At 39.9% G+C, this 13,171-nt stretch overlaps 1 protein-coding gene across 6 annotated transcripts in view; it reads right to left on the bottom strand.

The window, feature by feature from the left end:
- LOC307043491 (E3 ubiquitin-protein ligase MARCHF8-like) overlaps window positions 1-13,171 on the bottom strand; it is an 82,974-nt gene that overhangs the window by 19,506 nt on the left and 50,297 nt on the right. For all 6 annotated transcript variants that reach the window (XM_079687971.1, XM_079687974.1, XM_079687973.1 and 3 more), the window contains one exon: window positions 4,733-4,783. In XM_079687971.1, the coding sequence (XP_079544097.1) occupies window positions 4,733-4,783 (51 nt within the window). The remainder of the gene's footprint in view (window positions 1-4,732; window positions 4,784-13,171) is intronic.

Below are 13,171 nucleotides of genomic sequence, written 5' to 3'. Positions count from 1 at the left end.
GATGAGAGAGGCCTGTAATTTTCATCCTACTGTAGGTATACCTCAACTATGAGAGACAAAATGAGAAAAAAATATCCAGGAAATCACATTGTCTGATTTTTAAAGACTTTATTTGCAAATTATGGTGGAAAATAAGTATTTGGTCACCTACAAACAAACAACATTTCTGGCTCTCATCTCTGTAACTTCTTCTTTAAGAGCCTCCTCTGTCCTCCACTTGTTAACTGTATTAATGGCACCTGTTTGAACTCGTTATCAGTATAAAAGACACCTGTCCACAACCTCAAACCGTCACACTCCAAACTCCACTATGGCCAAGACCAAAGAGCTGTCAAAGGACACCAGAAACAAAATTGTAGACCTGCACCAGGCTGGGAAGACTGAATCTGCAATAGGTAAGCAGCTTGGTGTGAAGAAATCAACTGTGGGAGCAATTATTAGAAAATGGATGACATACAAGACCACTGATAATCTCCCTCGATCTGGGGCTCCACGCAAGATCTCACCCCGTGGGGTCAAAATGATCACAAGAACGGTGGGCAAAAATCCCAGAACCACACGGGGGGACCTAGTCAATGACCTGCACAGAGCTGGGACCAAAGTAACAAAGGCTACCATCAGTAACACACTACGCCGCCAGGGACTCAAATCCTGCAGTGCCAGACGTGTCCCCCTGCTTAAGCCAGTACATGTCCAGGCCTGTCTGAAGTTTGCTAGAGAGCATTTAGATGATCCAGAAGAGGATTGGGAGAATGTCATATGGTCAGATGAAACCAAAATATAACTTTTTGGTAAAAACTCAACTAGAAATGTTTGGAGGAGAAAGAATGCTGAGTTGCATCCAAATAACACCATACCTACTGTGAAACATGGGGGTGGAAACATCATGCTTTGGGGCTGTTTTTCTGCAAAGGGACCAGGACGACTGATCCGTGTAAAGGAAAGAATGAATGGGGCCATGTATCGTTAGAATTTGAGTGACAACCTCCTTCCATCAGCAAGGGCATTGAAGATGAAACGTGGCTGGGTCTTTCAGCATGACAATGATCCCAAACACACCGCCCGGGCAACGAAGGAGTGTGTGAAAATCTTGTGAAGACTTACAGAAAACGTTTGACCTCTGTCATTGCCAACAAAGGGTATATAACAAAGTATTTAGATGAACTTTTGTTATTGACCAAATACTTATTTTCCACCATCATTTGCAAATAAATTCTTTAAAAATCCTAGAATGTGATTTCCTGGATTCTTTCCCCCCATTCTGTCTCTCATAGTTGAGGTGTACCTAGGATGAAAATTACAGGCCTCTCTTTTTTTTTTAAGTGGGAGAACTTGCACAATTGGTGGCTGACTAAATACTTTTTTGCCCCACTGTATATATATTATACTGGTAATATTTACATTAATTATGTGACCGTCTATGTTTCATGTTGAAATGTAATTGCTCGTTTTACTGCACTTTTAGTGTACAGTTTTACTATTATGCTGCTGTTTTTATTGTATTTCTGTAACTCTGGCAAAACAATTTCCTTCGGGATAAATAAAGTCTTATCTTATCTTGTTTTTTTTATAAATATCCCTCCCTGTCTTTCGCGTGCAAGGTTTTCCAGAGAGTTAACTTGTCCTTGAAGAGGACAAAGTTGTTAATTTCACAAAAACATCCAACAGTTCAGTGACTGTCTATATAACATAAAAGGGACCCGAAGTATCTTGCCAGGTATCAGTATAAAACTGGAGCTGCTTTGACAGCTTTCTTCTGATTTCTTCTGATGTTTGAGCTCCCATACAAAACCATCCAGACTGTAATGTGAGGCTAAGTTGGAGATGTTCCTCTCAAGCTGATGCTGTGGTTATTTATGAAGAGGGATATATTTTAAGTAGGTCAACAATTGTGGATACGAGCACGTTTTTTGATTTGATCTGACACGAGCGGATGTGATTCAGCTTGAATCGGAGCCATGTGAAGCTAGGAAGGGTTTGTTGTGGTGTCCTTATTCGAGTCTGGCTGCAGCTCATGTGGAAATGAATGAAAACAAACACGTGTCATTCCAAATCATTTATTTAACGCTCATCAGCAGCGGCACGTGCATAACTTAAATGAAGTTCTTATCAGCTGTACATTTAACTAGGATGATTACAAATGCCATTATCTTTCATTATATGGAGTGTACTTGACCTACATTTTGTATTCTTTCAGCAAAGGGGATGGTTTCACTTCATTTTCATCGTGCAGAAAGCTGGGAACTGCATATAGGCATCAAATAAACTTCCGTAGTCTCCTGGATTATATTCTGATTCAAGCAGCTTCCACAGAGAATGGTTTCAGGAAGGAGAAAAAATATAACACATCCATAAAAATGTATTTTCTGTCAATAGTTTCAAGAGGACTTTTTCTATTTCCCATAAGTTTTCAAAACATGTCTCGTGTTTCAAAGCTTATAACCTTTTCCATCAAAAGTGACTGATGTTAAACTGACATTCTTCTACCGCTGAGATTTCTGGCAGACTTGTGCGTCCAGAGAACAATTAATACAGATTTAAAACCAGCCAATAATTTGTGTTTCCTTTTAGGAGTGAGCAGGAAACACCAGGTGGCAGGCAGATTTCTGGTTATTAATTAAAAACTGTCAAACTTAAGAGCCTTTTTCATACTTTATGTCTATCACTCCATGACACACACATTTGTCAGAGAAATGGCACTCCATGAGGAACATTCAATGCACAGAAACCAACTAATTAAATCCAACCCTCCCTTTACGCATGAGAATGCCTGGCACTATCATTTTGGGCAATATTGTGTGTGAGGAAAGCAAAGAAAAACGTACTGACTTCTATGACTCTAGACTTTACATTCAGTTGTGTTGTTCAAATTAGACTGAATGTTTGAAATACCAAGTTTTTTTCAAGCCATGTTGAGAGTTGATCTGTTTCAGCTCCTTTCAAATACCAAACCTACACTTTCCTGTCACAGCAGCTCCAGACTGACACTGCTGTCTCCATAAATGCCAAGCTCAAGCATTTTGGAAACCATTAAGTGAAAAGTTTGACATTTGGGGAAACACACCTTTTTGTTTTCTTGCAGAGAGGTTGAGGCCACTCTCAAATCGGTTCGACAAATATAAACTCAGCCAGCCCGGCTCAGTCCAAAGGTTGCAAAATCTGAACGCAAACACCTCTAAAGCTCACCAATTAACATGTTGAATCCATGGTTGAATCTTGTATCTGAAGAAAAAAAATCTATATATATTTGCCATTTTGTCAGCTACCAAAGGTCATGTATTTAGAGCTGATAACTAGATTTAGTTTTATCGCACAACTACATCACATGATTACAAGTTTATCATCTCGTTCTTTTGTATTGTAATTAAATACTACATTTGTCCATTGTAAATATTTTAAATTTGAAGTTGGTTCAGCTTTGACACAGGTTTTACTTTTAACGATTAAAACAGTGGTAAGATAAGATAAAAATACTTTCCATTAAATAATAATCCTTTATTGATGCCCATTGTGGTCTTGCAGAAACACAAGGAGGTACAGATATATAGAGAAAAGTAAGAAAAATACATATAATAATTGAGTCTATTTAAGTCTATAAAATAACAATAAGGAAATATAAGGAAAATACACTGTACAAGAGTATTTCAACTCAGTGGTGCAGAAATGGTAGTTTGATATTTGATTTTGATATACTTTATTAATCCCTGTGGGGAAATTGTTTCTCTGCATTTGACCCATCTTAGTGTTAGGAGCAGTGTGCTGCCATTTTGAACGGTGCCCGGGGAGCAGTGTGGGAACGGTGCCTTGCTCAGGGACACCTCGGTAGCACTTGGTCTTGCCGGGACTTGAACTGGTGACCTTCCAGTTGCCATGCCAAGTCCCTATCGACTTCGCCACCACCGACCCACATATCAAGACATGCCAGATCAACAAAGAGATTCCACATTTACTTGCCTTAAAGTGTTGTGTCATGATTCTGTGTATTACATATGAAATTAATCAGTGTAGGTATTAAAGTCTTTTATGCAACCACATCTAGTACCTGCTATCAAATTGAACAAAAGTAAATTGTAAGTTTATTCCAACAGATTAAGCAGCAATCAGTGATTCAGTGGTTCTTGTTATAGTATAGTATGTACAGTAGCTACACATTATTCACTCTAGACTGGGAGTTACACATAAGGCAACAGCATTTTAAAGTTTGAATATAAGGTTTATATTTGTCACTCAGGTGCATGAATTTCCATTTCCCTAATGTTTGAAGAGTGACCGGCGTGTGGATCAAACATCGTTGCAGGAGCGGTCCCATGGGAATGATCTGACCCTGACATCTATTAGCACAAGTACAGGGTTTATCCGATTAGAGGCTCAGGAGAACAGGGATTGAAACCCTGGAGTGAGAGTCAAAGCAGAGTGTATATTTTCCCGAGGGAGCAGGGAAGAGGTGAGTGAGGAAAGAGAGGGTGAAATAGAGAAAGACAGGAGCCACAGAGAGAGAGACTTCCTGTCTGACAGAGAGCCACAGGGAGCGGAGGTGTGAAGCCGCGTCTGCTCTCTGGAGGATGGTCAGCGGGGCCCCACTGATTGGGATGATGTGATTCAGGAGAGGCAGGTTGTCTATCATGTACTCTCTCTCTGTTTCTCCTGTCAATCTCCACCTTTCTCCACAGCACACCTCCGTCTACCTTTCTTTCTGTTCTCTTGCATTTCTTTTTGTGTGGGATTAACTCACCTTTGATATATTGCTGGACCGGCTCGCAGAATGCCCCAGGGGCTTCTCATTCTGTAAAAGAGAGAAGAAGAAAGACAGCTCAAGTGGGTGCTAAAAACTCATGCAGGAACAGAACAAAATGCTCATAAATCCACACATGCATTCTGCAGAGTCAGAACTGACATTCGCCATATTAACTGCATCACACTGTAATGAATGGTGCTGTGTTTGAGCATTGAAACCAAACATACATCAACGGTCTGTTACAGCAACAACTAATATGCTCACCATTACAATGGCATAATCATTGTAACATTTGCTGGTTAGCACTAAACACAGTACAGCTGAGGCTGGATTAGTTTTGAAGATATTTGGTCATAAACCAAAATTGAATTTTGATGAGGGCATTACGAAAAGGGAAGGGCAAAATAAAGTTATTACAATTCATCCTGAGGGACAAATTCATGTCTGCACCAAATGGTTCGCAAATGCATCTATTTGAGAATCAGGTATTTGACTTAATTAGAGAAATATTGTCCTGCTGGGCATTACCGAGAGTCAAGGGATCATCAATGTCAGTAGGATTTGTCCTCTTGGCAACGAATGAATGTCTGCAAAACATTGCATGCCAATCGATTTTTATGGACGTGGAGAAATTCCAGTCTGGAACAAAGTGGTACATCGACCAACAGACCTACATTGTCCCACGAGTCAATCAATAACAATCATGCCGATTTTAGGAACAATGCAAAAACGATGGTGAAGATATGATAAAGTGAATGCAGAAATGTTTTGACTACAGCGGGAATAGGAAGGACTGATTCATGTTTTTACTCCTTACAAGCAAAGCTTCATTTCTCAGCAGCTGAGCTTGAGCTGTTTGGCATCCTAATTTGATAAATCAAGTTTCTCTGGCTTGAGACGAAAGGAGGACAAGCCGATTACATAAAACATCCGTCCAAACTACAAATCAACCGGTGTCACAATATTTGTGTCATTACCCAGGGACTGTAACAGGCCAATGCTGTCCAGTACAGTCAAGTTTTATACAAGGGCTTTAATGATCTCCGATTCCCACTCAGTGTTCAGGGCCTGCATCAGAGACTCAGATAAACAGCCATCGGGGCGCTGTTCTGCATTTAGTTAGTATTGAAGCCTTAAGTAGTTTCTTAATGAATAATCAATCATAGTTACATAATGCTGAGTTCACATCGGCTGTGGTGCCTTGAACATAAAATGTCAATAAAAGGGAAATCAGCTCTGCTTATACCATCTAGACTAGACTGTAAACGAACAGTGGAAGTAGATTAAACGTGGCAAACATTTGATTTGAGCTCATTGGAATGTATTTAAGAATATGCACCATGTAAGCACAGGAGAAATAGCTTAAGGTGATATTGAAAACACCATCAATCTTCTTCTTAAAGACAATTGTCTACTGTTATGTAGTCCTTATCCAAGCAATGTTGTTGTGTGTTTTCACCAGTAGAGATACTGTAAGCCTTCAGTGTGGCTGATAAAAACAAGTTGATTATTATTGAATTTATATTCTTCTACACTAGCCCATTTGTTGGTGTCCGGAACTCAATTAAAAGCTTTTGCAGCCTACATCGAGGGCCAGTTGGTAATCCAGCTTTCAGGGGAGGACACCAGCAGAGAGACATGAAGAGTTGAATACTGTCAACGCGAGATGAAGCAGCTTGTGTGTTACCTCGGCACCCCTTTTCCAAAAAGGAAGCATCTGAACCATGAGTCCACACACACACACACACACCTTAATTACTTCAGCACTTTACTCATGTATTGAGTGTGTGAACCAATTCTCTCTCTCTCTCTCTCTCTCTCTCTCTCTCTCTCTCTCTCCATATTTTTAAACACAAGATCTACACACACACAAACCCACACACAGATACATGCTTGTAAAAAGATAATTTGTATATAGCCTCCGAGATATACTATTGGTGTTTGGAGAACACAACGTGCCAGCACCCGCATCCAAACACACAACTTATTGACATTAACACGACTGTCCTTACCTCTATAGTATTATTGGAGAGGCAATGAATTTGTGGTCAGAGCAGAGAGTGCAATTAAACACGCATGAGACCTCTCTTATATCTTAATTTAATTATCCTACAGTCAACATATCACAGAGCAATAATAAAAGTGTCCATTATCTGATGAGGCAAAGAGCTGACATTTAATCAATAGGAAAAACACATTTCTCAGAAAAACATATTTACGAAATGTCCTGTCACATTGATAAACTAAAATGTCAACTGTGAGCATGTGGCCATCATCTTAAATCAAATATCTTCTGCTTTAATCTGCCAATCTCCTGTAAAATTAACTTTCTGCCTGATGAAGGGACACAGGAAGTACAGGAATAAGACCAGAAAAAGCTTTCAAAAGAACAATGCTTTCAGTTCTGCAGATATAACTCTCCTAGTGTACTAGTTGATAAAAGTGAAGCAGTTCTGCTACCCCTCACTGTCATTTCTTCTTCACTGTCCTCAATACAATGTCACAGCACAATAAGTAGAGCTCTCAATGGGTGCAATTTGTGCAGCAAATCAATAGTCAGATTGTCAGGGGATGATAATTCAGGGTTGCGAGTGTTTTTCTTCCTTCAGATAACAGAGGGGGATAAAAGATCCTCACCTAGTCCTTTCTCCTTGTCCAAAAAATGGAGTAACAAGCAGATGTGCCGAGGGTTTCTGCAAAATAAACAGGCCACAAGTGGACCAATGTTTTCCTTTCATGGGCAGCAGTGATTGAAGCAGAGAGGCCACAGATGGATCACAAAAGATGAAAAAAGTAAATATCATTTGTATGCGGGGTCTCTTTATTTCTAACCTAATTTCTCTGAAAATGCTTTCAACTGTTACCTGTGCAAGATCTGTCACCTTCACTGCTACCATGACTGAAACTACAAAGCGCCTTATTCTCTGGGCTCATGCATAATTCTGATAAGGAAGGTTCAGGTTTCACACATCACTGTGTCCATCTTTCTCCACCTCCTCTGTGGGTCTGTAGCCTTTGATAGCACAACTTTCAGCCTGGACTCTGAAGACTCCAGGCTTCTAAGAAAACGAAGCTCTGGAGAGAACGACAGAAGAGGAGAGGTCAGATTCAGAGGCTTCGCTGCGTCCCTCAGGGCTCTGTACTCGGCCCACAGGGAGTAGGGCTCAGCTCACTTTTATGAATCTTAAAAGATACAACCTTTTTGAGGAGACACATTTCAAAGAAGCAGGATTAAATTCACAAAGTTGTTATCCCCATTCAAACTTTTTCACCATCTGAGCAGCCTGTGATGAACCGTCACAGATTGCGCAGATGCTTCTTATGGGGTGAATGACCGGGCTACAGCTCAGCTGTTTCCAGCTTCTTGAACGTTAAGTCTTGGTGGTTTTCCCTTGTTTTACACCACTGTTAACTGATTATATTTGGGTTTGGGACTTTTAGTCAGACACAATATTTAAAGATATCACCTTAATCTCTTAGAAATTGTAATATTATTTCAAAATAAATTCACACAACCACAATTTATCATAAGAAAATAGAGCTTGAAAATATTGAAATTGTATTTATTATTTCCCGCAGCCCAATATGATATATCTTAAAAGTCTGTTTAGTCTGACCAGCAGTCCTTATTAAAGTATGCTCAATGTACGATCATATATGATAAAAACAAAAGCATAAAATGCTCACATTAAACAAACTGAACAACAGAATGTTTGGCAAGTGATTAAATAAAATGTCATGTCTATCGATTAACAGCTGCAACTCCTTATAATGTTAATCTGATTGTAAAACACTCAATTACATCACAAAGCATTTAAATGCATGTGGTGTATTTAAGCAAAAACATTTGTATTCAAATACTATTGCATGACTGATTGTGAAGAGTTAAAGTGGAAAGTTACATAAACCAGCCAAAGGCAAATGTCTCCTATTTTGTTGAAAAACATTTCTGCACTATTTCACAGCAGTGTCTCGCCAAAGGCAGAGCATAAAGATTTGAGTTTATTCATGTTTCAGGGTCAAAACCAACCTGAGACCTAACATCAGCGAGGCTTACTGCACCATCTGACCTCAACTTTAAAACAGATTCAGTCCCAACACAGACATGACATGTGATTCTCAATGTACTGTCAGGCTTCAACTTGCCCTTTGTTCCATCAGGAGATTGAGACAGTTTAAAATCAACAGATAGATCTTCAAAAAGGGAAAATCCACTAATGTATACTTATTATACTTATTATTATTATTGTATACTGCTTATGCATTACATGTTAGCATGCATGCGTAGCTATGAAATGTGTTTAATGCCTCTTTTTTTGCCTCACTGACTTCATCTATTTTGACTTATCTTTACCTCCTGGGGTATTTTTAAACATCCCTCAGAGGACTTGCCTGGACTTGCATGGACATCTGCTTTCCAGCGGAGAGAGTGATAGTGACTGAGCCACGCGTAGTGACAGTTATGTAACAAGAGTTGGTTTTCCAGCTGTGAATAAGCAGAACCAGTGCTCCTTTACAACAGCCCTTAAGCTGCAGTGCAGTGTAATAATCAACCATCAGATACCCTCATTGCCAGCAAAATGTAGAAGCCAACATTTCTGTTGCCTGGGACACAAATATAAACATATAATACTGCAAAACAATTCAAGCTTAGAAAAGAAAGAGCATCAACTTTCCTCAAGTCACTTTAGAAACATCATTAACTTCAGCTTTCTCTGTCTCAGTGCCAATCATTCCACTAGCGAATAAAAGACCACCTGTTTTCAGAGGTTAATGGAAATAAAACAATGCTTTTGGACTGATAATTGGCGGGATGTGTGAAATCTATTTCAGTCAGGAGGCAGGAAATTGATTCTTGTTGATGAAGGGCATTTGAACAGTCTTGGAAACATGACCTCCAATATTCAACAATGCAGAGTTTATCTCTAATGAAGTATAACATCTAGTTATGGAGATGGACTTTCATGCAATAAACAACTCCTTGCCGTGCGTCCCAAACTGTGACAGAGAAGACCAGAGGGGGCCAGATAGCTCACTTCATCATTCCCTGGTACAAATAGCTGACATCGCAACAACACTAAGAGGGAGTGACAGAGATTGTTGGAAAGAGATGGAAGAAGAGACATAAAGGAGGAGACAGAAGCCAGATGAATGATAGCCATCAGACAGTGGTAATAAGGTGACTGTCAAAGAAATTGAATCAGTGAAATGAATGGACGTACGTCTGCGTGCAAGTGGGTCTCTCTTTTCTTTCTTTCTCAGTCATTTTATTACAATTCTAAGTGAATTCTGCAAGCTGCTTGACTCTTCGTTCAACAGAAGCGGTTTAATTTCACAATAATCACAGTTCAGTGTCCAGCAGTTCACCTACACCTCCGTCATCGACAGCTGAAACCAACAAATCTTTCCTTATGCATGCTGCTACGATAAAAGTTAGATCACATGTAATATGTTATGTGTTGTGGTAGTATTTAAAAAAGGTAAATATACCATAAACAATTCAAGAAGCAGTCCAACAGTGTAATTCAACTTAAAAAAATAAAATGTCATCCCATTGGTTGGTGAATCCTTTCCTAACTAAACTATATCATTGTTTTAGGTGGATCATCCTCAAAAAAAGGAAGTTTAAGGGTTAAAGCATCTACATAAAGATGAATGAAATCCAAACATAAAAATAATATTTAAAAAAAGTTACAGATAGAGTTAGACTGTCTAATTCAAACCAATAATTCACCATGCTTTTAAAAACCTTTTAGAGACACCTTTCCACTGGTGAGGGATATGTGCTTTCTGACATTGTGAAGTAGATAGAAGCTTTGAAAGGGCGAAATTAATGTCAGTATTCTTTGTAGTATGACAGTAAAACAAAAACCCACGCATCGATGGGCTCATGGATTCTGAATTCAAGTTGTCAATGTCACTCTTAAAGTAGCGACATGATACAAATGGATCTTAAAATGACTTCAGCAGAAACAACAGCACACTAAAGTGCCGGCAACCAGGACCACTTTGTTTTCAGTTCACAACGAAGCTAGAGATAAACACACATTAGACTGACAGGTGAGAGAGTACAGCTTGTAGATCAGCAGCTTTAACAGAGATTTGTAGCAGACTGCACAAGGCAGTGTTTACATCTGAATAGTTTTTCCTGAAATAAATGGCATAAGCATGCCATGATCTGCTTAGGGCTGACCCTTCTGCCAAATGCAGATTTAAAAATGAGGCCATCCTTTTAAAATGCACACGTTGCTGCAGACGACACATATTTTCTTTCACAGACAGAGATAACATATTCCTCCACATAGTCTCTGCATCTCAGAGAAATCTCTCTCAAATCACATTCATCAAAAACCAGTGATATCAATTAGGCCACATAAACCACTCTTAATCTAAAAATACCACTGTCAGTGTCATGTACAAAAATGCAACACAAATCTTGAGTCAACATGGCACTGCCTATCTCCTCCCTCACTGACTAAAGTGCCATCAGGAAAGGAATTTGGCTTTGTGTGGTTTCCTATCTCCTGTCGATGTCCAGCAGCCATTCCAGGAGGAGGACAGGATCAATCAGAAATAAGGTAACAACAATCAACAAAGAGCTAAACTGACCACTAACTAGAGTGCTAACCAAACCAGTTAACTGCTATACAGAGATGTCAGTTTAGAGAGTTTAGTTCGCAACAAAGGTATTGTCTCACCTGGCATTCTGTTTGAGGGTATATTCATACTACCCGAGGGCATTATCTCAGCACAACTCAAGCCTTGCTGTGTCCGCCTGTGGTATCTCGGTGTGTGTTTCTGTGTGCATTATAAAACCAAATCTAACTGAGATAGCACGTAAAGTGAGACTGCAGGCCAAACACATCCGTTTTTGCACACAGCATTCGTGTGAGAAAGAGCATGTTTGTCTGACGGCTCCTGGGCAGAATGAAACCATGAGAGCTTGTGGTTTTCCCTCATCTTCCTCTTCCTGTAACTTCCCTCATCTTTCCTAATCTCGGGCATAATTACATCAGTAAGTCTAAACGGGATATGTAAGAGGAGAGACTGTGACCATTATATCCAGTGCAGGACCGGGGCTTTATGGCAGTATTGTAGATGTATTACCAGAGTGTTATCCAACAATAATGAACACTGAAGTAAGAAGCAGAACATGAAGGCAAAGGGAAACACGATGGACAGAAACCGTAGGGTGGGATTCCTTCATTAAGAGAGCAAGAGATCCAAAGATGTGCGGAAGTTATTTTTGTGACTCCGCTGTGAGGCCACATTTCCTCATTAGCTACACTTGGGGTCAGGCTCTTCCCCATGACCTAAGTCATTATTTATTGCTTGCGTGGAAAAAAAGCAAGCTACACATAATTAGTTGCGCAGAGTGCCTGCTAATTAGCTCCATTATTAGTGTGTGAACCCTTAGTCCCCTTGTGAAATAATCCTTCAATAATGCGGTGGCAGAAACAAAGAAACACTTTTAAGTGCCTTATAGGTGCCTTGACAAAGATAGGAATGGAACGATTGAATTATTGACCAAGACTAGTATTAAATGACGGGTAGAAAAACCCCAATTCAATGAAACTTCAGTTGAGAAGAGACTCGCAGACTCCTTAGCCAACTTTAAAACTAGGAGTCCATAACAGCTTGAGGCCTGATCCCACTAAACAGCTTCTTTATACCTAGCAGCAGCTGCTTAGAGAAGCATTAGCTCTGGCGCCCGCTGGGAATATGAACACCCTATCTGAAGAAACACTTGAAACAAGTTGCTCTTTTAAAAAGAAATATTCAGCACCAGCGTTCTGAATATTAACTGCATGAGTTTTCGGCACGGTCGGATGTTAAAAATGGTCCTCAAGGGTTTTTAAAAGAGCTCTTTCAGAGAAAAACAACACGACGAAGAGAGAAACAACAGTGTTAACGGAGATGCTGGGGGCATGTTGCAGAATACCTCAATTGTGAGTGAAAACGTCAGTGCTGAGCGAAAACACCACTATATAGCACAAACTCCTGTGTGCATGATGCACTCTTACTTTCTCTCCTCTACTGTCCAGCCTCATCTCATTCTGTCTTCCCTCTTCTTCCTCCTCCCCTCTCCAACAGGTTTTCTAAGCTCTGCCATGACATGTGACTGCATTAATCTCGCCCTCCCTCCCCCGCAGCTGCAGATTTGACATAAAGCTCAGTGATTTGGTGCATCAGTCGATGATGTGATATGCTAAGCTGTGGTTCGAGAGTGGGGAATATACGTACATCAGGTCAGTTTCTGTGAACATCCATAAGCTAACAATTGCTCTGCACAGCGAAGACTTTTCCCTTCCACACCATAAGTAGAGTTGGTTGCAAAAATACAAAAACTCAGACAGAGCAGAAAGGTTAGTGGGTTCATGTGGGCTGATTCTGACCAGATATGGTATTTTTACAAAGTCCTGTACTTAAGTAACC

This window comes from Notothenia rossii (assembly GCF_949606895.1).
Source record: "Notothenia rossii genome assembly, chromosome: 6".
NCBI classification, from domain to species: domain Eukaryota; kingdom Metazoa; phylum Chordata; class Actinopteri; order Perciformes; family Nototheniidae; genus Notothenia; species Notothenia rossii.
Note: the sequence above shows the minus strand (reverse complement) of the source record. Positions and strands in the feature narration are given on the sequence as shown.